The 25,140-nt window shown below is 48.4% G+C and overlaps 1 protein-coding gene across 3 annotated transcripts; it reads left to right on the forward strand.

The window, feature by feature from the left end:
• The first annotated feature begins 3,041 nt into the window (after positions 1-3,041).
• WDR13 (WD repeat domain 13) lies at positions 3,042-15,890 on the forward strand. 3 transcript variants are annotated; one of them, XM_029930513.1, is made up of 11 exons: positions 3,042-3,206; positions 3,554-3,633; positions 4,324-4,564; positions 5,230-5,339; positions 5,457-5,587; positions 6,442-6,749; positions 7,585-7,765; positions 7,868-8,009; positions 9,989-10,107; positions 10,486-10,666; positions 15,726-15,890. In XM_029930513.1, the coding sequence occupies exons 2-11, from the start codon at positions 3,593-3,595 to the stop codon at positions 15,748-15,750; spliced, it is 1,479 nt and encodes a 492-aa protein (XP_029786373.1). In that variant the 5' UTR covers positions 3,042-3,206; positions 3,554-3,592; the 3' UTR covers positions 15,751-15,890. The 3 variants fall into 3 exon arrangements, with proteins under 3 accessions (XP_029786373.1, XP_029786375.1, XP_029786374.1); XM_029930514.1 differs by lacking the exon at positions 3,042-3,206 and adding an exon at positions 3,228-3,246; XM_029930515.1 differs by lacking the exon at positions 15,726-15,890 and having other exon boundaries at positions 10,486-10,751.
• The last annotated feature ends 9,250 nt before the right edge of the window (positions 15,891-25,140 follow it).

Below are 25,140 nucleotides of genomic sequence, written 5' to 3' on the forward strand. Positions count from 1 at the left end.
GCAAAAGGGTGGGAGGGACTCTGGTCCTTGTCTCACGGAGTCGAAGGATGAATCTCGTGGATGGATGGCAACAGAGAGTGAGCAGAGCCATAGAGTGTATTGAGGGAAAGCACAAAGCTCTCAAGAGTGAGAGGGGTCCTGACTGGGTAGCGGCTGGGGATTTCTGTCCCTGGCTTTTTACTGGGACCTTGTCAGAAAGTTTGTGAGACTCCACGCATGGCACCTGGCACAGTCAGGTCCAGAACACATTTATCTCTTTCTCCTCTTGCCCAAACTCCGTTGCTGCTGCTATTTTCTCAGCCTCCCACCTGTAGCTGCATCTTGCCTCCCCAAAGGCACCTCATCTTTCTCTGCCTAATGTAACCCTTTCCTTTTCCCTACTCACCCAGACCCTCCTTTGCCACCCAGGGACCTGCCTGCCACTCATGCAGACAAATTATCCATCTTTCTTTATAAGTCCCAGCATACTGAAAAGGCTCTGTCACCAGCTTTTTCAAACCTTTTTTAATGTTTATTTATTTTTGAGAGACAGAGATACAGCATGAGCAGGGGAGAGAGAGAAAGAGACACAGAATCTGAAATAGGCTCCAGGCTCTGAGCTGTCAGCACAGAGCATGATGTGGGGCTCGACCCCACGAACTGCGAGATCATGACCTGAGCCGAAGTCGGCTCCTTAACCGACTGAGCCTCCCAGGCACCTCTGTCACAGCTTTTTCAAAACCCCCTTTTAATCCAATGAGGATGTGTAAACATTTTAAAAGCAAAAATTGAAAAAATAAAAGCACAGAACAAATGCAAGAGGTGGCTGTGGTTGTTAATTCACATGATTTCCGCAGTAGTATTACCTCTGGCAGATGAATCTGTTACTGGGAATAAATTTTAAAACACCTAAGAGTAGTCAACATTTAGTGGGTATTTTCTATTTTCCAGATGCTAGTCCACGCTAGCTAACTCATTTAGTCCTCACAATAACCCTATGAGTCAAGGTGTTTTTTTTTTTTCAGATGATGAGACTGACTCACGAAAGGATTGAGCGACTTGTCCAAAGACCACATCTCCCAGTCAGCAGACTTGACAGCAGTGGCCAGTGTACACCCCCTTCTGAAAGTACTGTAGTACTTCTCAGAATATGAGCAAATGTTCACGCAACCGATGTTGTGAGCACTTTCTGTGCATTAATATCTAACTCCTTCCTACAGCGACACTGTCATTAGGTTGTTTTTTCTAAGATCTTAATAGCATTATAGTGATAAAGTTTTAGAAATAATTTTTGAATGGCGCCTGGGTGACTCAGTTGGTTAAGTGTCCAGCTCTTAATTTGGACTCAGGTCATGATCCCATGGTTTATGAGATCAACTCCTGCATCAGGCTCTGCACTGACAGTGCGGAGCTTGCTTGGGATTTTCTCTCTGCCCTTCCCCCACTAGTTCTCCCCCCCCTCTCCAGTAAACTTAAAAAATAACTTTTAAAACTTTTTGACATATTATAAAAACCACAAAAAATCAATTCCAGCAGTAGGGCAGTAAATCTGGCTGGCATTCCTGACTTTCCTGTGCTTTTTTCCCCACCATTCTTCTTTGGGACCTGAGTGCTGGTATGAATGGTTGGGGCTCAGTCCAAGGAGGATCAAGGTGCAAACGTGAAAGGCATTGAACATAGCATCCTTTATAGAAAGAAAAAAACTTGGAAATAAACCCAATGCTATTCAAAAATAGGAGACTAGTTCAATAAAATGTCACCCTTGAACTCCCTGGGCTTCAGCATTCCTCATCTGTAAAGTGGGGGGATAGTAATGGGCCTCACAACATTCAGTTTTTAGGATTAGTAGTTGTAAATCACCATGTGTCCAGCACATTATCCAATAAATGTTAGTGGTTACATGTTTGTGCAGTGATATAGTTTATGCTTTACCAATCATCAAATAGAAGGGTAATTCACATCCTGAAAAGAACACCCACAAGTTAGTTACATGGACAAGGGAAGTGGTATATCAATACAAAACAGAGTGGTCTATTTTTTTAGAACACACAAAAGACAATACTGTTTTGGATGTGTTTCCTCATGTCAGGTGGCTTTAAAACTGTTCAGATTAGGGGCACCTGGGTGGCTCAGTTGGTTGAGTGTCTGCTTTAACTCAGGTCAGGATCTCGCGGTTTGTGGGTTTGAGCCCTGCATTAGGCTCTGTGCTGACTGCTAGCTCATGAGCCTGGAGCCTATCTTCAGATTCTGTGTCTCCCTCTCTTTCTCTCTCAAAAATAAAAATAAAACAATAACACATTTAAAAAACTGTTCAGATTATTGTATTTCTTATTTAAAAAAATAGTGCAAAAGCAAAAAATACAAGTTTTGAGAATTGTGGCAGTGGATGGATGTTAAGATCCAATAGGAAGCTAGTATGTATTTCAGTTTTGTTAATTATGTTAATCCTGACCATATTTAGATGAATAGTTAGAGGGGCATCTGGCTGGCTCAGTCAGTGGTAGAGCCCGTGACTCGATCTCGGGGTGGTGAGTTTGATCCCCACTTTGGACATAGAGGTTACTTTAAAAAAAAGATTTATGATGAAGAGTTACAGCTTTCTGATAGAGTGAAATAGGATGGTTCAGATAGTCTCCTGGGATCCAGAGTTTGTTGTGCCTACACACAGTCTTTGGAGGCTCAGGCCCAGACCAAGTTTCCTGGGACCATCGAAGCCCACTCCCCAACCCCCACTACAGAACAGCCTATACTCATCCCAGGGTTGTCTGGAGGCCTGTCAGTCACTTTTACAACTGAAGAACATCCTAGGTGCCTTTGCATGTGTGCTTATTTTTGATTGTTTCAAATCTCGTGATGCTAAAAAGCAGCTTAAACCACACTTTCAAAAGGAAGTGTATTTCTAATTTTTGGTGAGTAATTCGCACTCTCTGGCCCTTGTACATTATTCTTGGGTATATAAAAAGTGTCATTAGGGACCAGGGATGGACAGAACTTGAGGGGTGGAGCCTCCACCCTCTGCCGGAAGCTACTGTCCCTCAGTGCGCTTGCGTGGTTCTCCCACGCCGTGGGAAGGAGTCCTATCCATTCGCTCTGTGCTTGGCAGCTCTGCCTAGCAGGAGGCTGCCATCTTGCCTGGAGCCTGAAAGAGGGAGAAGAGAGAGAAGAAAAGGGTGACACTGGTCTCAGGGCCGCCCCGGGGGCCTCAAGACCCGGAGGCAGCCCCGGAGGTGGTCTCTGATCCCGGGCCCTGCTCTTGAACCCAAGAAGGGAAGGCGGGGGGCGGGGGGCAACAAGATGAATGGGGAATGCCAAAAAGGATTGCTAGACCGGGGGTGGGGCGTCGCTATGGCGACCGGGGAGGGGCGGGATCAGATCTGAATCGCTGCTGTGAAATCTTCCGGGAGCTGCCCGGGAAGGGCAGGGCTGGGGTGATGACCATGCTAACTGCCGGGTGGTATTTCGCGACGTCCCGGCGTGGAGGCACTAAGTGTCTAAGGCAACGATCGTCTGGCAGAAGGGGAGGAACTAAGTCCTTTCACTTGAAACGCTGACATTCCAGGTCCTTGTCCTGCAGGCTCCCGTGGGCGGACAGGCCAGAAGAGGAGGCCGGGGAATGGCCGCGGTGTGGCAGCAGGTCTTAGCAGTAGACGCGAGGTGAGGCGTGGGGTCGAAGCCCCATGGGAGCGGAAGTTACTGTGGTGCATGCGCAATGGCGATAAGTGAGGCTGGGCGGAGAACTTGCCTTATGCGGCTGCGTGGGCATGCCGGAGGTGAGCATGCGCAATAGCTAGGTGTGGGGGCTTGCCCGCAGAGAGAAGAGTTGGCCGGAGGGTCGTAAAGAGCATGCTTGGAAAATGTAGTCAGATGTGGGCATGCATCAAGAGGCTGCGCTTCCAGAGTCATTGGGAGGGGGTGATGGAGCTCAGGCTAGTGACATCCTGTTCCCCACCGTTGCCCCCCCCCCCGCAGACTTCTCTTACCATCATCACTCCCCCAGTCTGACCCCATCACCATCCCATACTGACCTCCACCGTTGCCCCACACTAACCCCCATCTCCGTGTCACTCTGACCCCTGTTATTGTCTACACTGACCCAGTCACCACATCCTAACTCCAGCAAAGCTGCAGACGGCCTCCATCGCCCCCCACACTGACCTCATCGCCATGCTCTATTACTGTAGACCCACCCTCCTCACACCACCAAAATAACCCCCATCACCACTGCTGACCACTTGCCATCCTGACCCCTCGCTGCCATGCACCTCATTCTCTTTCCCTGTCCCCTGAACTGATTGATGCCCTCTGTCCTGTGCCTGCTGCCCATCCTGCCTCCTGCCATCATAGGTACAACGCGTACCGCACACCAACGTTTCCACAGTTTCGGACACAGTATATCCGTCGGCGCAGCCAGCTACTGCGGGAGAATGCCAAGGCTGGGCACCCCCCAGCACTGCGTCGGCAGTACCTGAGGCTCCGAGGGCAGCTGCTGGGCCAGCGATACGGGCCCCTCTCCGAGCCAGGCAGTGCTCGTGCCTATAGCAACAGCATTGTCCGCAGCAGCCGAACTACCCTTGACCGCATGGAGGTGAGCTCCTCCCCACGCTTCCTGCCATACCTACCACCCACCTCCATATACATTCACTCAGAGGACTTGTCAAGCATTTGCTATGTGTGAGGCACTGTTCCAGGCTCTTAGGATGAGCAGAGAGCAAAAAGAGATCATCTAAAGTCAGTAAACAGACAATAAACAAGATAAGCAAGTTGATAAATGGGCAATAACCAGGACAAACAGTGCAATAGGCCTACCAGACCAGATAAACAAGTCAGTAATTGACGTGGCTTATAGTGAAGAGTGCTAAAGTGGAAAAATAAAGCAGACTTGGGGGGATAACATGAGACTGGTGTGAGGGACAGGGGGAGGCTATTTTTGATGGGGATGATCAGGAAAGGCTTCTCCAAGGAAGTGATGGTTGAGCTGAGACTTGAATGAAGCAAGAGACTGAACTAAGTGGTTTTCAGGGGAAAGGGTTCATTCTTTCTTTGCAGAACATGTATTGAGTATCCGCCGAGTCAGAGAAGGGGGCAAGCAGAGGAACAGTGCAGAAGCCACCGCAGTAGTCCAGGCGATGGTGGCGGCGGTGGGTAGGCTGGGAAGGGATCTGATTCTGGGCACATTTTCAAGCCTCCAGACCCCATAGGTTCCTGGGGGCTTCTTTTCAAGATGTGCCCACACTGACCCTCTGCTTGCAGGACTTTGAGGATGATCCTCGGGCCCTGGGGGCCCGTGGGCACCGCCGTTCTGTCAGCCGAGGCTCCTACCAGCTGCAGGCACAGATGAACCGTGCTGTCTATGAGGACAGGTATGTACTAGGGGCAGCTGGAGCTGGGGCTTCGTGAGGGGCAGAGGGGCCATGGGGCAACAGCAGACTGAATGCTAACATGCACCTCATGTTATCCCCCACCCTATTGGGGCCCAGGCCCCCTGGCAGCGTGGTGCCCACATCAGCAGCAGAAGCAAGTCGAGCCATGGCTGGGGACACATCACTGAGTGAGAACTACGCGTTTGCGGGCATGTACCATGTTTTTGACCAGCACGTGGATGAGGCAGGTAAGCCAACCGGTAGCGGGTCTTGTCACCACTCATTTGCCCAAACTATGACAACTACTCAGTGCATCCTTTTCTGGAATGCAAAGTCCCCGGCCCACCTCCAAAGGAGGAATTTCGATCCATAAAACTTTTAGCGGGGGTGCCTGGCTAGCTAAGTTGGTGAAGCATGCGACTCTTGATCTGGGGGTTATGGGTTCGAGTTTCACCTTGGGTTCAGAAATTACTTTTTTTTAATATATAATTTATCGTCAAGTTGGCTAACACACAGGGTATACGATGTGCTCTTGGTTTCGGGAATAGATTCCGGTGATTCATTGCTTACATACAACATCCAGTGATCATCCCAACAAGTGCCCTCCTCAAGGCCCATCATCCATTTTCCCCTCTCCTCCACCCATTTTTTAAAATAAAATCTTATTTTATTTTATTTTTTTTGTGTGTGAACCTAAAAGCTCTCTGCAAAGTAAAGCACCCTGCAAAATCTCAGGTACTTTATCTACTGTAAAAGGACTCAGCAGCTAAAAGAAGACTTTGCAGAAGGCTTCTGGGGTCGTGAGTTGCTTGGAAGATTTCAGAGCCTTTGTTACAGAGAAATCCCCTTGCAAAGGGCCACACGGGTTTTGCAAAGTGCCAAGATCTTGGTAATTGTAAAATGCATACTAAGGTTTAGGGAGCTTTTGGCAAAGGGACTTCTGGGGTTCTAACTCCCTTCCCCAGCCAAGGAAAGCCCTTTGCTGAATCTGTTGTATTTGGCAAGGTGGGTCCTGGTCCCCCGCCCACATGGCAGAGCCTTGCGTAAATGAAAGTGCCTGGTGCACGTGCTGAGTCCCACGAACGGCTCATTGACATTGCAGTCCCAAGAGTACGCTTCGCCAATGACGACCGGCACCGCCTGGCCTGCTGCTCCCTCGACGGCAGCATCTCCCTGTGCCAGCTGGTGCCCGCCCCACCCACCGTGCTCCATGTACTGCGGGGCCACACCCGCGGTGTCTCTGACTTCGCCTGGTCCCTCTCCAATGACATCCTCGTGTCCACCTCGCTTGATGCCACCATGCGCATCTGGGCCTCTGAGGATGGCCGCTGCATCCGGGAGATTCCTGACCCTGATGGCGCCGAATTGCTCTGCTGCACCTTCCAGCCTGTCAACAACAACCTCACTGTGGTCAGGCCCCAGGGTGCCCACTCACTGAGGGTGGGGGGGCTGGGCCGGGAGGGCTGTCCCAGGGAGTCTGTCTGAGGGGCGTGGTGGGGCAGTCCCCTCCAGTCCATCACCACAGTCCCTCTGTAGTCAGACTGCAAGGGAAATGGGTCAGAACGAGGATGTGGTTCTTGGCCTGGGGTGGCCTTGCTGTGATAGACTCCAGGGGGGACTGGTCAGAACACCGAGTCCCAGCTCTGGTAGGCCTTTCTGTCCCATCAAAAGCAGTGCTGCTATTTTCCAAGTGCAAGGGCTGCTGGCAGGGAGCAGCATGACTAGTTGGAAAGCTAGTCTCTTCTCAGCGTCAGCTCCACTGTGGTCCAGCCCCAAGATGGAGAGTCAGAGGGCGGGGCAAGAAGTAAAAATCTGGCCTGGCCCTGAGGGGCATAGAGGGGACTGGCCAAGCAAGCTTGTGCCTTAGGATCCTTTCTGCTGTAGCACCAGCCCCGGTGTGGGCAAGTGTCTGGCAAGGACCAGGTAGGAAGTAGACCAGCTATTATTACCAGCCTAGGATGCCCCGTGGTTTGCCTATCACAGGGGGTGCTGGCTCAGGGGCAGCATTATGGGTCTGAGACCCCCCTTAGTCCCAGGAGCAGCTGTCTGTCCTGGTTAGATTGCAAGAGGGGCCAGCTCTGAAGGATCACAGGCCTAGGTTGCCTTCTAGTCTACCCGCCACAGCCCCACTGGGGTGAGAGTCTGGTAGGAAGTAGCCGATCCCATCTGCAGCAGCTCCATTACGGTCAGACTTGAGGAGGGACTGGCTGAGAACAGGATGACGGCGTGCGGGTCTCACCCACAGGTGGGGAACGCCAAGCACAACGTGCATGTCATGAATATCTCCACGGGCAAGAAAGTGAAGGGTGGCTCCAGCAAGCTGACGGGCCGAGTTCTCGCTCTGTCCTTTGATGCCCCTGGCCGGCTGCTCTGGGCGGGAGATGACCGTGGCAGTGTTTTCTCCTTCCTCTTCGACATGGCCACAGGTAGGCAGGCCCCCAGGCCCGCATCCGGGTATTCGCGCTCTCCCTTGGCCCAGCGCATGGCCCTCGCCCTCACTTTTGCCTCCCCTCCCTCTGCTGTTGCAGGGAAACTGACCAAAGCCAAGCGTCTGGTGGTGCACGAGGGTAGCCCTGTGACAAGCATCTCAGCCCGCTCCTGGGTCAGCCGCGAGGCCCGGGACCCTTCGCTGCTCATCAACGCCTGCCTCAACAAGCTGCTGCTCTATAGGTGGGTCTTCCCTGTCTGCGCTGCCTGGAGTTGCTGGGCCCGCCGCCTCCGTCAGACAGGGACGGGAGCACCATCTTGGCGCCAGAGGAGACCCTGTAGGGCCTGAGAGCCTGTCTCCTCCATCAGGTTAAGTGCATTGAGTGGGGAAGTCCGGTCCCCTTACGATAAGGACTATAGCGATGATAGTAGTAACACCAGAAGTAGCTAGCACTTAGACGGCAGTTGCCGGCACCAGGCCCTGTTGGAGTGCCTCATATGCACTGCTTCGTTTCATCCACAACAGCCCTGGAGGAAGGTACTGTCGTCCTGTTCATCTTACAGATGACCAACGTGAGGTGTAAAATAGACTGGGGCCCCCTGAGAGCAGAGGTCTGTTCTGTTCCTTCCTTTTGTTTTCTTTTTTTCTTTTTTTTTTTTAAGTTTATTTATTTATTTTGAGAGAGAGAGAGAAGCAGAGAGAGACACAGTCCCACACAGGTTCCTCACTGTCAAACCCATGAACCCTGAGATCATGACCTGAGCCGAAGTCAGATGCTTAACCAACTGAACCACCCAGGCGCCCTGTCTTTTTTTATTTTCTTTTTTTTGAGGGGAGGAGTTTACTATCGCTGCTCATGTATGACGTGTTACCCAAATGCAGTCCACAGTTTGAGCTGCATGCTGGAATGACCTGAAGGGCTTCACAAAGTCATGGCGAGGCCACACTCCAGGCGAGTGATTATAGAAGCTCTGGGGTGGACCAGGCAGTGGTACATTGAGAAGTTCTCCAAGCGCTGTCCAGCGAGGCCCAAACACCACTGTTGGACAGGATACATTTAGTATACTGTTTTCTTTTTCTTTTTTTTTTTATTTTTTTACGTTTTTTAATTTATTTTTTGAGAGACAGAGAGATAATGCGCAAGCAGGGGAGGGTCAGAGAGAGAGGGAGATACAGAATCTGAAGCAGGCTCCAGGCTCTGAGCTAGCCGTCAGCACAGAGCCCGATGCAGGGCTCGAACCCACGAACCGTGAGATCATGACCTGAGCCGAAGCCAAATGCTCAACCGACTGAGCCACCCAGGCGCTCCTTATTTTTCTATTCTTAAAAAAATTCTCACACATATGCATATTTATAGTTATTTTTGTGTTTACTTATTTATTTTTGAGAGAGCGAGGGTGCAAGCAGGGTACGGGCAGAGAGAGAGGGGGAGAGAGAATCCTAAGCAGGCTCCGCACTCTCAGCGCAGACCATGACGCAGGGCTCAAACTCACAAACTGTGAGATCATGACCTGAACTGACCACAAGTTGGATGCTTAAGTGACGGAGCCACCCAGGCGCCCCTACAGTTCTTAATTTAGGTATACTCCCAAGTTTTTGGCTATTTCCCTCTTCCTCTCCCTTCCCCCCTCCTTCTTCCTGCCACCTCAGCCTGGCCCTTGCTGTGGTAGAGGCCATTAACAATTCCAGAGTACCTTCCCAGATTTCGTTCTCTTCCCTGTAATCCTGGATGTGCACGCCCACCCACACATTTCCGGGGGAGGGTCATTGTTTTACAGGAGCGGGCTCCTACATTCTTTTCCACGTCTCGCTTTTCTTACCAGATGATGCTGTGGAAATGCCCCCAAGTCACCCACAGTGCTGTTGGTTCATTCTTTTGAATGGCCTTGTCGTATTGTTTAGCACAGGGGTGTCTAGTCTGGTCAGCCCCTTCCTCTCTTTGTGCTCGTCTTGACACCGAGATCTCTTAGAAACCCCTAGAAACAGAAACTAGTGAACTATATACCGCAGAGGCTCCCTGTATACACCAACAGGAAGTTTGCAAACTGTCATGAGTTCACAGAGCAGCCCATGCTTCGTAGGTAGGTAGGTAGGCGGTCGTCTCAAAACTGGATTGCATGAACCTTAAGAAGAGCCCAGGCGCGGGGGAGGGGCACAGATGGGCCCCCCTCCCCACCGTGCATCGTCATCCACACCCAATCTGATCTAACCCTCCCCTCAGGGTGGTGGACAATGAGGGGACCCTGCAGCTGAAGAGAAGCTTCCCCATCGAGCAGAGCTCGCACCCCGTACGCAGCATCTTCTGCCCCCTCATGTCCTTCCGCCAGGGGGCCTGTGTGGGTGAGTTCCCCAGGGTCAGGGCGTATGGGGGGCCAGGGAGGGGCCGGGACCAGGGCTGCCGCTGATCTGGCTCAGACATCACAACCCCTAGGTGCCCAGACTTTTGGGCCTCAAGGACTCCCCTATCCCAGCAGCCTCCCACTTAGAACAAAGACCCACAAACAGCCTAGAAACCTCACAGCATGAGGCACAGCACCCCCCCACCTTCAAACAGCTCAGCGACCTCACACTCTGGACGCAGGTCTAAAACAGCCAGGTGACCCCTGTCTAGGGACAGTCCCTCCCAGACCTCCCCACAGCACACCAGGGCTTCACACCGGGGGCACCTCGCTTCCTCCCGCAATGTCTCCCGAGGGCCTCTCCCTCTTGTCTGGGCAGTGACGGGCAGCGAGGACATGTGCGTGCACTTCTTTGACGTGGAGCGAGCAGCCAAGGCCGCCGTCAACAAGCTGCAGGGCCACAGCGCACCTGTGCTGGACGTCAGCTTCAACTGTGATGAGAGCCTGCTGGCTTCCAGTGACGCCAGCGGCATGGTCATCGTCTGGAGGCGGGAGCAGAAGTAGGTGCCTTCCAGCCCTGCCATGTCCACCTCCCTGCCCACCTCCTGCGTCGTGTTTGTAAATAAAGTTCTGTGGTTGTGCCGACGGCTGGCTCCCAGGTCTGCTGGGGTAGGATCGGGCCAAAGGGCATCTGAAGGACCCAAGTTGGAAAGGGGTTCACTTCCACATTTGTGCACTGATTTCTTCATTCACTTAGCAACCATTTATTGAATGCCTACCGTGCCATAGGCGCCCCTGTAAGTGTCCTATACGGTCCTGCAGTAGACAGACATTGAGCACCCACCATGCTCCGGGAACTGTTGGAGGCCCTGGGGGTGTAGCTGTAACCTCAACAGACAGAAATCCCTGCCTTTGTGGGGCTTGCGTTCTAGTGCAGGTAGATAATAGACAAGAATCTATCCCAGGTCAGCTCAGGATCAGGGCTGTGAGGGAAAATAAAGTGAGGACAGGAGGCCGAGGCACCGGACTGGGAAATTGTGCTCTTTTTGGTGCCATGATAAGGGAAGGCAGTGAGATTTACAGACCTGAATAAAGTGAGAGGGAGCCATGGTGTGTGGGAGAGAACATCCTAGGCAGAGAGAAAAAGGCAATGCAAAGGCACTGAGGCTGGAATGTGCCAGCAGGATCACTGAAGAGGCTGGTGTGGCTGGACCAGAATGTGGTAAGAGATGAGGCTTTATGACCACAGTGAGGACTTGGGTTTTTTCTTCCTTTCTTTTTTTAATGTTTATTTTTGAGGGAGGGGAGGGACAGACAGAGGAGGCACAGAGAATCTGAAGCAGGCTCCAGGCTCTGAGCTGACCGCACAGAGCCCAATGTGGGGCTCGAACTCCTGAACTGTGAGATCATGACCTGAGCCCAAGTTGGACGCTTAACCTACTGAGCAACCAAGGTACCTGGACTTAGGCTTTTTCTGAGTTAGAGGTGAGTGACTGGATTGAGCAGGGGAGGCACACGCTCCAATTTGCTTGTAAGCAGACCCCGCTGGGTGCTGTGAAGAGAACAGATTTGGAGATGGCAGCAAGGGTGGAAGCAGGGAGACCAGTCCAGCGGCCCTGCAGTAGCCGAGGTGAGCAGTGACGAGGCCTTGTGCCACAGTAGTGGCAGTGGAGAGTTCAGATGGGAAATGTTGGCTTCTACCACAGGGGTTTCAGACCTGCAGGGCTCTGCTGCCTCCCCGGAAAGGCTGAGGCTCCCAGCTCCCCCAGACCCCCAAGCCTGTTCCCCACACACAGGCTGAGCTAGTGGCTCCTTCTGGAGGAGGGTGGGGACAGAGATTCTCTGTATCCCCAGAGGAACTCCAGACCACCCCAAGCTCCTTCCATGTCTACCCAGGGCCCAAATTCAAGGCCTGAAACAGCTGAAAGTCTGTAAAGTGTTCAAATTTGAGGGGAGCCCTGGCCTGACCGAGGAGAGAAAGCCTGGTGTATAAACAGGGGGGGGGCTAGAGAACCAAAAGCCCTGGTCAATGACCTGAGTCACCTGGAAATGTCAAAGTTGCCGGAAATGTCAAGGAGTTGGGGGGGGGTCTTTCTCCAGCTGCTCCCTTCGGCTGCAAAGGCTGCCACACCCAAGTATGTCTGTGGGAACTGTGGCCACCATCTTGAGACCTCAGGGTCAGTCCACAGAGCGACAGGCACTCTAACTAACAGTAGCAACCTTGAAAGAGGAATAGTAACCTGTGTAGTCAAGACACCGTTATTTGACAGTGTGGTTATCCCATCTGACCTTAAGATAAATGGTGATGAGGTAGGGACATCAGAGAGTTGGACTGTTAATGATGAAGTTTGTGTACCTGTGTCGGATGTCCCCAAGACCACCCAGACCCCATGGTTTGCTGGGAGGTTCAGGCCTGCTGTGTTAACTCTGCACACTGTGCAAAACCGAAAAGATGTTCGGCTTCAACCGAAGTCAGTGGGTGGGCAAGATCACTTGGGGAAACCTCATTTGTCTCTAGCACCTTCTTTGTTTCTTCACATTTTTTAAAAACTACAATGAAATGTTACCTCACACCTGTTTTAAGTGTATTTATTTTAGAGCACAGGTGGGGGTGGGGGGTCAGAGAGAGAGGGGGACAGAGGATCCACAGCAGGCTTGGTGCTAACAGCAGAGAACCTGATGCAGGGCTTGAACTCACAAACCATGAGTGCATGACCTCAGCTGAAGTTGGATGTTTAACCAACTGAGCCACCCAGGCACCCTCCTTCACATTCTTCATGTTGCTTAGTGAGTTTGGATTCAAGATGGCTAACCATTGATATTGTTAAACATGATTTGGGTGGGTTCCTTCTTGTGAAATTTTCAGGTGGCAGAATTGACCTTCTATTTTATTTTTTAATTTTTAATTTTTTTATTTTTTAAAGTAACCTCTATGCCCAACATAGATCTTGAACTCATGACCCCAAGATCAAGAGTTACATGTGACTGAGCCAACCAGGTGCCCCAACATTCTGCTTTAAATTAACATTAATGATACCTTTTTAAAAAATGTTTATTTTTTGAGAGAAAGAGTTCAAGCCATCAAGCCAAGGGGGGTGCAAAGAGAGAGGGAGACAGTGGATCTGAAGTGGGCTCTGTGCTAGGATGCCTGGGTGGCTCTGTCAGTGTCTGACTTCAGCTCAGGTCATGATCTCGCAGTTTGTGAGTTCAAGACCCATTTTGGGCTCTGTGCTGACAGCTCAGAGCTTGGAGCCTGCTTCAAATTCTGTGTCTCCCTCTTTCTGCCCTTCCTTTGCTTGTGCTCTGTCTCTTAGTAATAAATTTTAAAAATGTTAAACTGAAATGGGCTCTGCACTGACAGCAGAGAGCTTGATGAGGGTCCCAAATTCACAAACCACAGTCGTGACCTGAAACACAGATGCTTAACCGACTGAGCCACCCAGGCACCCCCTCATGATACATTTTCTTGACTTACAACTTAAGAGGAAATAAGTGATGAGCAGATAAAAAAAAGTAATCCTATTGGTTAAATTTCGGCCTCTTTTAACTTGCCCATCACTGTGCCCCCTGTTTGACATCAGATCTGGAACCATTCCACCATCAGTGCTACTTTAGTCTTGCCTCAAATCCAGGCCTCCATTAACTGTGATTTGCCCTTTGTCTTTGAATTTGTGTGTTTACTTCATCAAAAGCCTCTCTAGTTTGAGCTTCAAGGGGAGCCTTGTTAATTACTACCTCATCAGTGTACCACTGATCAAATCTCAAACCAGGGCCTCTGTGTAATATTCCACCAGCCATTGTCTTTTGATCTGACCTTAAATTTTGGATTCTCTTACTTTGTGAACACTGCCCTTTTGCTTCATTCCAAGCTGAGGACCCTCAATCATGACCTTGAATCTGGGCCTCTGTTAATTATTTTACCATTCGTGCTCTTATGGCGTCAATTCCAATCTGTTCTTGTATTGACAGTTGTGTGATTAACCTGCGTGGTCCAAGCTTCAGCCCAGGCCTCTGCTAACTAACTATTCTACCATCACTGTCTCTTTAGTCTAAACTCAAATCTGGGCATCTCTTTTTTAAAGTTTATTTATTTATTTTGAGGGAGAGAGAGGGGGGCAGAGACAGAGAGAGAGAGAGAATCCCAAGCAGGCTCCATGCTGTCAGTGCAGAGCCTGACACAGGGCTCAAATTCATGAACCATGAGATCATGACCGGAGCTGAAATCCAGAGTCCATGCACGCCTAACTGAATGAGCCACCCAGGTGCCCCTGGGCCTCTCAACATTTCCTCCACCAATGCCTTGCCGGTGTGACCTCAAACCCAGGCATTTTTAAAAAAGATTTTATTTTATTTGCTTTATGATTTTATTTGATTTTTTAATGTCTATTCAACGTTGAGAGAGACAGAGGGAGAGAGCATGAGCATGAGAATGAGTGGGGGAAGGGCAGAGAGAGATGGAGACACAATCTGAAGCAGGCTCCAGGCTCTGAGCTGTCAGCACAGAGTCCGACATGGGGCTCAAACCCATGAGCCACAAGATCATAACCTGAGCTGAAGTCAGACGCTTAACCGACTGAGCTATCCAGGCCCCACTTAAGATTTTATTTTTATGTAATCTCTATACCCAACATGGGGCTCAAACTCACAACCCCAAGATCAAGAGTTGCATACTCTACTGATTGAGCCAGCCGGGCACCCCAACCCAGGTACTTCTAATTTTACCACATTCGGTATCCACCTGTTCTACCCTCAGACCTGGTCTTCTGCTAATGCTGGCACCATCAACACCTCTAGTTTTGATGTTTTTTAAGTTTTTCAAACTCAAGTCTTTTTAACTCTTCCACTATCAGTGCTGCAGAGGTCTAAACTCTAGCCTGGGGGGCGCCTGGGTGGCTCAGTAGGTTAAGCCTCCGACTTTGGCTCAGGTCAGATCTCACGGTTTGTGGGTTCAAGCCCCACGTCAGGCTCTGTGCTGACAGCTAACTCAGAGCCTGGAGCCTGCTTCCGGTTCTGTGTCTCCTTCTCTCTCTGCCCCTCCCCCTCTCATGCTCTGTCTCTCTCTGTATCCAAAATAAATAAAACATTAAAAAAATTTTTTTAAATAAAAAATAAACTCTAGTCTGGGACTCTATTTAGAATTCTACTATCAATAACTCCTTTCCCTTGAATCCAGGCTTCAGTTAACTCATTATCACTGCACCTCAGGTCTGAAACCTGAGCCTATTAACTTTTCCACACTCAATGCTCCTCTGACTTGACCTCAATAAACGATTCCACAGTCTGTACCCCTGTGACTTCACCTCCATCCTTGGCCTCTATTTACTATTCTTCTACAACTATTCCTTTAATTGACCTTGAACCTAGGACACTGATAATGCTTGTAGCATCAACCCTCTCTGGGCAGACCACAGGCCAGGTGCCTGTTAACTATTTCATTATCACTTCCATTCTGTTCTGACATTGAACCTGAGCGTCTGCAAACTCTTCTGCTGTCAGTACCCCCTGGTCTTAATTTAGAACTGAAATTCTGCTGACTATTCTTTGGTCCAACCTTGAATCTTGGCCTCTGATTAATAACCCCTGTCATTGTTTTTTTTTCTCTGACTTTTTGAATTCTAGAACCATCAAGGCATCTCTGGTCTGACCTCAAATCCAGACTCTGTAAACTTTTATTCCGTTAAGACCTCCTTTGATCTGAATTCTTACATGGACATCCGACTTCAGCTCAGGTTGTGATCTCCAGTTCATGAGTTTGAACTCCACATCAAGCTTGCTGCTGTCAGCACAGAGCCCGCTTCGGATCCTCTGTCCCCCTCTCTCTGCCCCTTCCTGGATCATGCTCTCTTTCTCTCAAAATTAATAAACATTAAAAAAAAAACCTCCTGATGCCTCCTACCTTGACCTCAAATCTGGGTCTCTGTATTCCACCATCAGTGATTTTCTGGTCTATTATTGAACCCTGTGTACTAACTCTTCTACCGTCAATGTTCCTCTTATCCGGCTTTGAATCACAATCCCTGTTAATTCTTCCACTGTCAACTCTCCTCTGGAGGTGTTGCCGTCCACTGATAAGGCTAGCACTCAGTTAACGCTCCTCCCTGAGCTTAAACAAGGGCTTTTGTTAGTAACTTTGCCATCAATAGGCTGTTGTTTTCGGGCTCTGACCCTGCTGTATGTTAACTAGTCCATCATCCATGCCCTATTTTCTGACCTTAAATCTGGACTATTATTAAAGTAAGTCTTTCAATATCTGTGTTCCTGGAGCCACATCAGCCTCACTGGATGGCACAGTCACAGCAAAGAAACAGCAGACGTTTGCATAGCTCCTGCCATGAGAAGCGAAGCTGGTATCTCCTACCACTGGCTCATATTGGGAATGGGACCGCTGTTATTGATTAGGCCTCACAGTATTCCAAATCAGACCCATATTCCCCACACAGGAACCTCATGAGAAGAGGCACATTCCTACCCCTACAAAAGAGATTTTAAATTTTTTTTTATGTTTTTTATTTTTGAGACAGAGAGAGTGTGAGCAGGGGAGGGTCAGAGAGAGAGAGAGAGAGGGAGACACAGAATCCGAAGCAGGCTCCAGGTGCTGAGTTAGCCGTCAGCACAGAGCCTGACGCAGCTCGAACCCACAAACCGTGAGATCATGACCTGAGCTGAAGCCGGACGCTTAACCGACAGAGCCACCCAGGCGCGCCACAAGAGATTTTTAGATCATAGCACTGTAGATTTCATCGAAAGACTCTTCCAATAGGCCCCTGTAGATTAGAAACATAGACTATAAAGACACAAGAGCTGCATTTAAGTCTGGCCCAGAGAAAAGAAGCCTAACTTGGAGATAAGAAACGGGCAAGGACAAAACATAAGTCCCTTCCCCAAGGTCCACATTCTACAAATACCCTCCCTTGTACTGACCTCTGTTACAAGGTTGGATAAAAAAATTAGAAACCCAGGTGCAAGGCCAACACACACAGGACTCCCACTGCAAATCACTTGAAAAAATGATTCTATAACAAAAGGCAGACCATTAAGGAAATACCAAGGAAGAACAAAAAATACAGGAAACGTGGGGTGCCTGGCTGGCTCAGTTGGTGGAGTGTGCAACTCTTGATCTTGGGATCATGAGTTCAAGTCCCATGTTGGGAGTAGAGATTACTTTAAAAAAATTAAAAAAATTTAAAAACCAAGCAAATGATATCTAAATCAAAATGATTCAGTAAGGTTTTTTTATAAGTAGAAATGTACAAGAAAAGACAGAAATGGCAGTTGCAGGGGCACCTGGTTGGCTCAGTTGGTTAAGGGCCTGACCTCGGCTCAGGTCATGATCTCGCAGTTCATGAGTTCGAGCCCGCTTTGGGCTCTGTGCTAACAGCTCAGAGCCTGGAGCCTCCTTCAGATTCTGTCTCCCTTTCTCTGTGCCCCTCCCCTGCTTGCATTCTGTCTCTGTCCTTCTCAATAAATAAACCTTAAAACATTTTTTAAAAATTGCAATTTAATTCAAGATAAAACTAAGGGGGAAAAAGCATTAAACATTCAAATAGGACGGTTTTTAAATATTTTACATTTATTTACTTATTTTGGGAGAGAGAGAGAGAGAGCAAGAGGGGTAGGGGCAGAGAAACGCGGAGAGAGAGATTCCCAAGCAGGTTCTGCACTGTCAGCACAGAGCCAGATGTGGAGCTTGAATCCACGAACCTGAGATCATGACCTGGGAGGAAACCGAGAGTCAGATGTTTAACTCACTGAGACACCCAGGTGGCCCCCAAAAGGACACTTTTTTATTAACCAAGGGCATCCTCAACATTGAAGGTATAAGAGTCATGAACGTCTATCGTCCACATAACAGAAACCAAGCCTTTAGAATAAGGAAGAGAAGAGAGTCAACTGAATCCTTGCCAACTTGTTCATATGGCTGGATCAAGCTGAGCAATCTTCACACCAAACCTTAAAGCATGAAATGGGCCTATAAGTTAGGCTTTGGGGATAATGGAGGAAAATCGAGGAAGTGGACACTGGTCTACCCATTTTCCCACCACTGGACCCAAGGACAGATACTCTTGTGGCCTTGGATGTGAACATGAGTGGCCACAGGTATCATGTTGAACACTCCTGTTAGAACTTGACAACCCTAGATCCATCTTCAGGTGCTTAGTCAATGGGAGAAGTCACCGATGGTCAAATTCCACCTCCAGTGTCGTCTGAATAAAAGAGATGTGCACTGCTCAATTTCTGAACCACAAGAAACTCTCAAGTTAGCGGCACCTGGGTGGCTCAGTGGGTCAAGCGTCAGACTTTGGACCAGGTCTTGGTCCCAAGGTTCGCGAGTTTAAGCCCCATATCAGACTGTGCTGTCAGCAAGGAGTCACCTTTGGATCCTCCCTCTCCCTCTTTCTCTGCCCCTCCCCCACTTGCATTCTCTCTCTCTCTCTCTCTCTCTCTCTCTCTCTCTCTCTCTCTCTCTCAAAAATAAACATTAAAAAAACATCTTGGGGTGCCTGGGTGGCTCAGTCAGTTGAGTGTTGGGCTTCAGCTTAGGTCATGATCTCGCAGTTCGTGCGTTCTAGCCCCGGGTCCGTCTCTGAGCTGACAGCTAGCTCAGGGCCTGGAGCCTGTCTTCGGATTCTGTGTCTCCTTCTCTCTCTGACCCTCCGCTGCTCATGCTGTCTGTCTCCCTCTCTCTCTCTCTTAAAAATAAATAAAACATTAAAAAAAATTTTTAAAACATCTAAAACAAAAAAAACCCCTCAATTGAGCTATTAGAAAAGAAAACGTACAGTGGCCATCATCTCAGAGCTCCATGCAATAATGATTAGAAATTGCACACGATTAGCGGTACCTGGGTGGCTCAGTCCATTAAGCATCCAACTCTTGGTTTCACCTCTGGTCATGAACTCTTGGTTTGTGAGTTACTAGTTTGAGCCCTGCATTGGGCTCTGTGTCGACAGTGCAGAGCCTGCTTGGAATTCTCCCCGCACGCACGCTCTCTCTCTGTCTCTCTTTCAAAATAGATAAACTTAAAAAAATGTTTTTTAAAAATAAATTAAAATGAACAAGCATAAAAAAAGAAATTGCACGCAATTAGAAAAATTATGAAGAGGAAGCCAGCAAGCTCCTTCTACCACAGCTACCAGGTTCAGCTGGCGTCTCTGAGCCTTTCTCTTGTTGCCCAAGGTGATGCTCTAGTGCTTTGTGACAGGCTTGCTCCCCGCACAGCAATATTACTCATTCCTGTGTCAGAGAGATTATTTAAGTGCTAAGTACCATTGCTTTCAACTCTTCATTATCGATTCTTAAAAAAATTTTTTTAACATTTATTCCTTTTTGAGAGACAGAGAGTGAATGGGAGTGGGGCAGAGAGAGAGGGAGACACAGAACCCCAAGCAGGCTCCAGGCTCTGTCAGATGCTTAACCGACTGAGCCACCCAGGTGCCCCGATTTTTTTTCTGAAGCTAAAAAACCCGTTGGACACCATTCCTTACACTGCATGTTACATGTTTCAGAAGCTCCCAGGAGACTGATTTCCCAGATCCAGAAAAATGCAGTCCATCTGCTGTTTTCTCGGGCTTTTTAAAATTATTATTCACTCCGAACCAGCTGGAAACATGTTCCGAATAAAAGCCAGTGCTGTGTTTTTCTCGCTGTATCCCACCCACTTGGTCGTGTTGGGCTGGGTTTTATAGAACACGTGGCCGGTGAAGTTAACACGGTCACTTCCTGCATCTTTCACTTGGTGCCACGCCCCCGCCACTGTTCTCAGGTGAGCTTTATTGACTCAGCCGGTCAGATAGCTACATTCAGCTGGTAAACAAGGTAGCCCTTCCGCTTGTCTGCCTTCACCAAACTGATGATTCCTGGTGGGTACAGTGTTAAGGCCCCTGGGATCACTGGGGCATTTTATTGGGCCTTTTCTGGATAGCCAGTGTCACAAGGTAGGCTGTCTGAATGCAGAATTTGAGATAGAATTTGGGGGTTAAGATGTTTATTAGGGATCTGGGGTGCCTGGGTAACTCAGTCTGTTGAACATCTAACTGGCTCGGGTCATGATCTCCCAGCTCAGTTGATGGGTTCGCATGCCCCCCATGGGGCTGTCAGAGCGGAGCCCGCTTCGGATCGTCTTCCTCTCTCTCTTTGTTCCTCCCCCGCTCACAATCTGTCTCTCTCAAAAAATAATTAAACATTTTAAATGCCGAGAGAGAGAGAGAGAGAGAGAGAGACAGAGAGAGAGAGAGAGACAGAGAGACAGAGAGACAGAGAGAGAGAAGATGTTTACTAGGGATCGATTCCTGCGCAGGGAAACGGGAAGAAGTAAGAAAAAGCGGGATTGGGCAGGATTGGGCAGAGGGACCGCTGAGCTGCAAGAGCTTCACAAAACCCTGGCTGGCCTGGGGCGGAGCTCTGGAACAACGATTGCCCGTCAGAGCGCCCCCTGCTGGGAAGAGACGCCGGGCTGTATACCTTGGCTGCGCTCGGTCACCGCAGGTGGACTGGCCCAGGGCAGGGCAGGCCCTGGGGGAGGTGGCTCTCAGCAGCTAAGGCCCGCCCCGCAGAGCTGACAGCTGCAGGGAGCGCTTCCTTGAAAGGAGTTCTTGATGGTGCACACCCGCATCTACCGCTGCCAGGAAAGGCACGAGAAGGGGGGCTGGGAAAACAGATGGATGGCCACTGGGTAAGTAACTGGGGTACAGATAAAATCCGGGCTCACCCATGACTCAACCCACGGTCCTGAGCAGGTCACCTCACCATCCTGTGCCATCGTTTCCTGCGGACTCAGTGGAGGCTTGGGCAGTCCATTCATTCTTTGGACATGCACTGAGTCTCTACACTTGTCAGGCCCTGTGCTAGGGCATAACGATGGACAGAACAGGCATAACCTCTGTTCTCAGGAAATCTATATTCCCGGTAACCCCTAAAATCCATCCAGTAATACAGACTCAGAGCAGAGGCCGGTCCTGGCCTTGCTTATTGACTCACTGTGACACACGTGAGCGCGATGGCTTCAATGCGTGTTCAGACAGGTGACAGGCTGGCAGGAAATCTGCGGAAATAATCGGCTGGATCCACGTGGTAATAGTGATGAAATTTGGCAGTTTTGGGTTTGTGAGAAAATGGATAAGAAAGAATTCTTGAGGCGTTTTTGGCGCAAAAGGGTGATTTTATTATCACACAGGGACAGGACCCGGGGGCCTGTACTGGAGCTGTACAGTACAGCTGGAAAGAGCTGTACTGGAGTTGTGAGGAGTGACTGATTATATACTTGTTTTTAATTATGATACACTTTTAAGTTAGTGGGGGTTACGGATAGTGTAAATCTCTAAGGAAGCGAGGCTTTCAGGACCTTGAGGGCTAGCTGCTGTTAAGGTTACTTTTAGGGACGCCTGGGTGGCTCAGTCAACTCAGCGTCCAACATTGGCCCAGGTCATGATCTCACAGATCATGAGTTCGAGCCCTGTGTCCAGCTCTGTGCTGACAGCTCGGAGCCTGGAGCCTGTATCGGATTCTGTGTCTCCCTCTCTCTCTGCCCGTCCCCTACTCGCTCTCTGCCTCTCTCTGTCAAAGATAAACAAACATGTAAATTTTTTTTAAAAAAGATAAGGTTACTTTTAGCCTTTAATTAAGCAAAAACACTGAGGTGCCTGGGTGGCTCAGTCAGTTAAGCATCTGACTCTTGACTTCAGCTCAGGTCACGATCTCATGACTCAAGGGTTCAAGGTAGGCTCTGTACTGACAGCCCTTGTGATTTTGTCTTCCTGCCTCTCCCCGGCTCATACTTTATGTCTGTCTCTCTAACATAAATAAACGTTTTTAAAATAATTGAAAACATAAAACAAAAACATTAGGCACTAAAGCAGCCATGAGTTGCTTGAGGAAGGCCATGCTCTACATGTTTCAGGTGTCTCTCCGTGAGCTGCAAGTTGTAAGAAGATTTAAGCTACATTTCTCCTGCCTTTGTTTCCCTCATCAATGGGAAGGGGGGAGCCACTGTGAGTTCTTGAGCAGGAGTGCAAGGAGATTAAGTGTGGAGTTTTAGAAGGGCCATACAGCAGCGGCCAGTAACTGATGTGCAGGAGAATCACACACCTATCATATACTGCCCTGCTCCTCACCTGGGTCACATAAAGAAAAATATTTAGCAGAGGCCAGGCCACACTGCCTGTCTTCTTGTGTGTTAAATGTGTACTTCGGGCAAGTTACTGGTCATTGGTGGCTGCCATGACTGGGGACCCGGCTCTATGATCTGACCATTTGGTGACCCCTGTGAACGAATGAATGGGTGGATGTGGGTAAGAGACCAACAGGGCATCTGGGCTATTCGTCTGTACTCCTTGTGGCTTTTGCCCCAGAACTAACAGTATGTATCTCTGTGTCAAATTCAGCTTGTGATGTGTGGGTACATAATGTTTTCCCATCTCCTGGGGGAGGGGCGGGTGGGCATCAACAAATCCTTCTGCAAAGTCTCTCAAATTAAAGGAACTCTCTTCTGATTGGCATGTAGAGAGAAATATGCACTTGTGCAAATTAAATCTTCCCCAAATTCCAAGAAAATCAGGATATGGAACTTTTAACCCTTTAATTGTGCTTGATTCGGAAAGATTCTTCTTTTAGAAACTAAGAGAATCCAAGATCACATAATTAAGGTAAATCTTTGGCAGATGAGACTAGTTTAATAGTTTTGGTTTAATAAAAGCAATCATGTTTTCTCTGATTATCAACATTCAGTATAATATGAGTATGCATTTGATTTTACTTGGGTTTGGTTTTTCCTCAATATATGCAGGTTTTCTGATCAAAGAAACTACTCCTATTCCAACATAATGTTTAAGATTATGAAAAATGTATATTTGCCTTTGAATAAAATTTATTCCCATAAATTTGTTTCAACAGCAATTATGTACTGTAGCATGTTCACTTGAAAATAATCTCCAAGGTATTTGAATAACTGAAACCTTGGACTGATATTATATTGAATTAATTCATGGATATTCATTGGATGCCCAGATCATTTATTTAAAAAAATCTTTTTTAAGAATGTTTGTTTTCTGACAGAGAGAAAACATGTATGAGCATGTGAGCAGGGAAGGGGCAGAGAGAGGGAGACCAAGGATCCAAAGCAGGCTCCGCGCTGTCAGTGCAGAGCGTGATGTGGGACTTAAACTCACAAACCCGGGAGATCATGACCTGAGCCGAAATCAAGAGTCAGCCGCTCGACCAATTGAGACACCAAGGCACCTCCAGATCATTAAGAAAATTTTCTTTAATGTTTATTTTTTGAGAGAGAGGTATATACACAGTGTGAATGAGAGACACAGAAGCTGAAGCAGGCTCCAGGCTCTGAGCTGTCAGCACAGAGCCCAACACGGGGCTTGAATCCACAAACCATGAGATCATGTTTAGCCCAAGCCACCGGCCCCGCCCCCGCCCCATGGATCATTTTTTAATTGAGACAGAAAACTAAAACACTAAGCATAATTTTCAGTTAATACACTTTTGCTTCTTATTTTATATGCTACAGGAGAGGCTCTTCTCTTTGGATCTGTCAAGGAACATGTTCATTTTTGCCATTTTTGGGTTTTATTTAAGATTTTATTTTTAAGGAATCTCTACACCCAATAGGGGCTTGAAGTCAAGCACAACCCCAAGATGAAGATTCACATGCTTTACTGAGTGAGCCATACAGGCACCCCTATTTTTGCCACTTTGAAATGTATAAGGGATGTCTGTGGCTATAGAAATAGGGATGTCTGGGATAGGTGTAGGCATGAGCTCTGCTAATTGGCTGTGAAATGGAGTTAATTACTTTAAATTTATTTTACGTTTTTTATTTTTGAGAGACAGAGAGAGCGTGAGCAGGGGCGGGTCAGAGAGAGAGGGAGATACAGAAGCTGAAGCAGGCTCCGGGCTCTGAGCTAACTGTCAGCACAGAGCCCGACGCGGGGCTCCAACTCACAAACAGTGAGATCATGACCCGAGCTGAAGCTGGACGCTTAACGGACTGAGCCACCCAGGCGCCCCATACTTTAGCTAAAAATTGTAATTAATGAGGCACCTGGCTGGCTCAGTTGCAAGAGCATCTGACACTTGATCTCAGGGTCATGAGTTGGAGCCCCATGATGGGCAGAGATTTCTTAGATAAATAAAAAGCTTTTAAAAATGTAATTAACATAAATGGTTGAAACTACAATTAGGAACAATAGTGACTGAGGAATACAACTCTGTGTGTGTGTGTGTGTGTGTGTGTGTGTGTGTGTGTGTGTTGCAAGGAAACAAAGTAAAAGCAATGATTCACAAGAGTTGTGGTCTCCAATCCCGTTTGAGTCTTAGGATTTACGGAGGATCCCAAAGAACTTTGATTTATGTAGGTTATATCTTTTGATGTTTGCCAGGTTAGAAATTAGAACTGGGAAAGTTTTAAATATTTATTGATTCATTTGATGATAGCAATGATGAATGAATTGTATGTTTAACATAAATCATATCTTAGTATTATTATGAAATTAGTTCTGACTTTGTGGGCCCCTGACATCTGTCCTCAAGTAAAGTATCAGTTCACTCCAGAGTAAGAAAGAGATAATGAAGGACAAAAGTTGGTAACTGAATTATTATTTGCTTAACAGGAGTCTCAGGGTGCCTGAGTGGCTCAGTCCGTTAAGCATCTGACTCTTGGTTTTGGCTCAGGTCATGTTCTCATGGTTTGTGTGTTCAAGCCCCCCATCAGGCTCCACACTACTGGTGTGGTGCCTGCTTTGGATTCTCTCGCTCTGTTTCTCTGCCCCTTTCCACCTCCAGTGCATGCTCCCTCTCAAAATAAATAAGCAAACTTCTTTATAATCTCTGAGTCTCGGAAGGAACTATGTGATGTGTTCTTAGTATCGTTTGCTCAATTTTGATGGACTTCTTTGCTCATTTCCTTAGTTTGCTGTTTGCCTTTGCCCACACCATGAATGGTTGTTCTTTAAGTCTTTATTTTAGTTCCAGTGTAGTTGACATACAGTATAGTATTTGTTTCAGGTGGATGTAGTGATTCTGCATT

The sequence above is a fragment of the Suricata suricatta genome, chromosome X (genome assembly GCF_006229205.1).
Source record: "Suricata suricatta isolate VVHF042 chromosome X, meerkat_22Aug2017_6uvM2_HiC, whole genome shotgun sequence".
In the NCBI taxonomy this organism is placed as follows: domain Eukaryota; kingdom Metazoa; phylum Chordata; class Mammalia; order Carnivora; family Herpestidae; genus Suricata; species Suricata suricatta.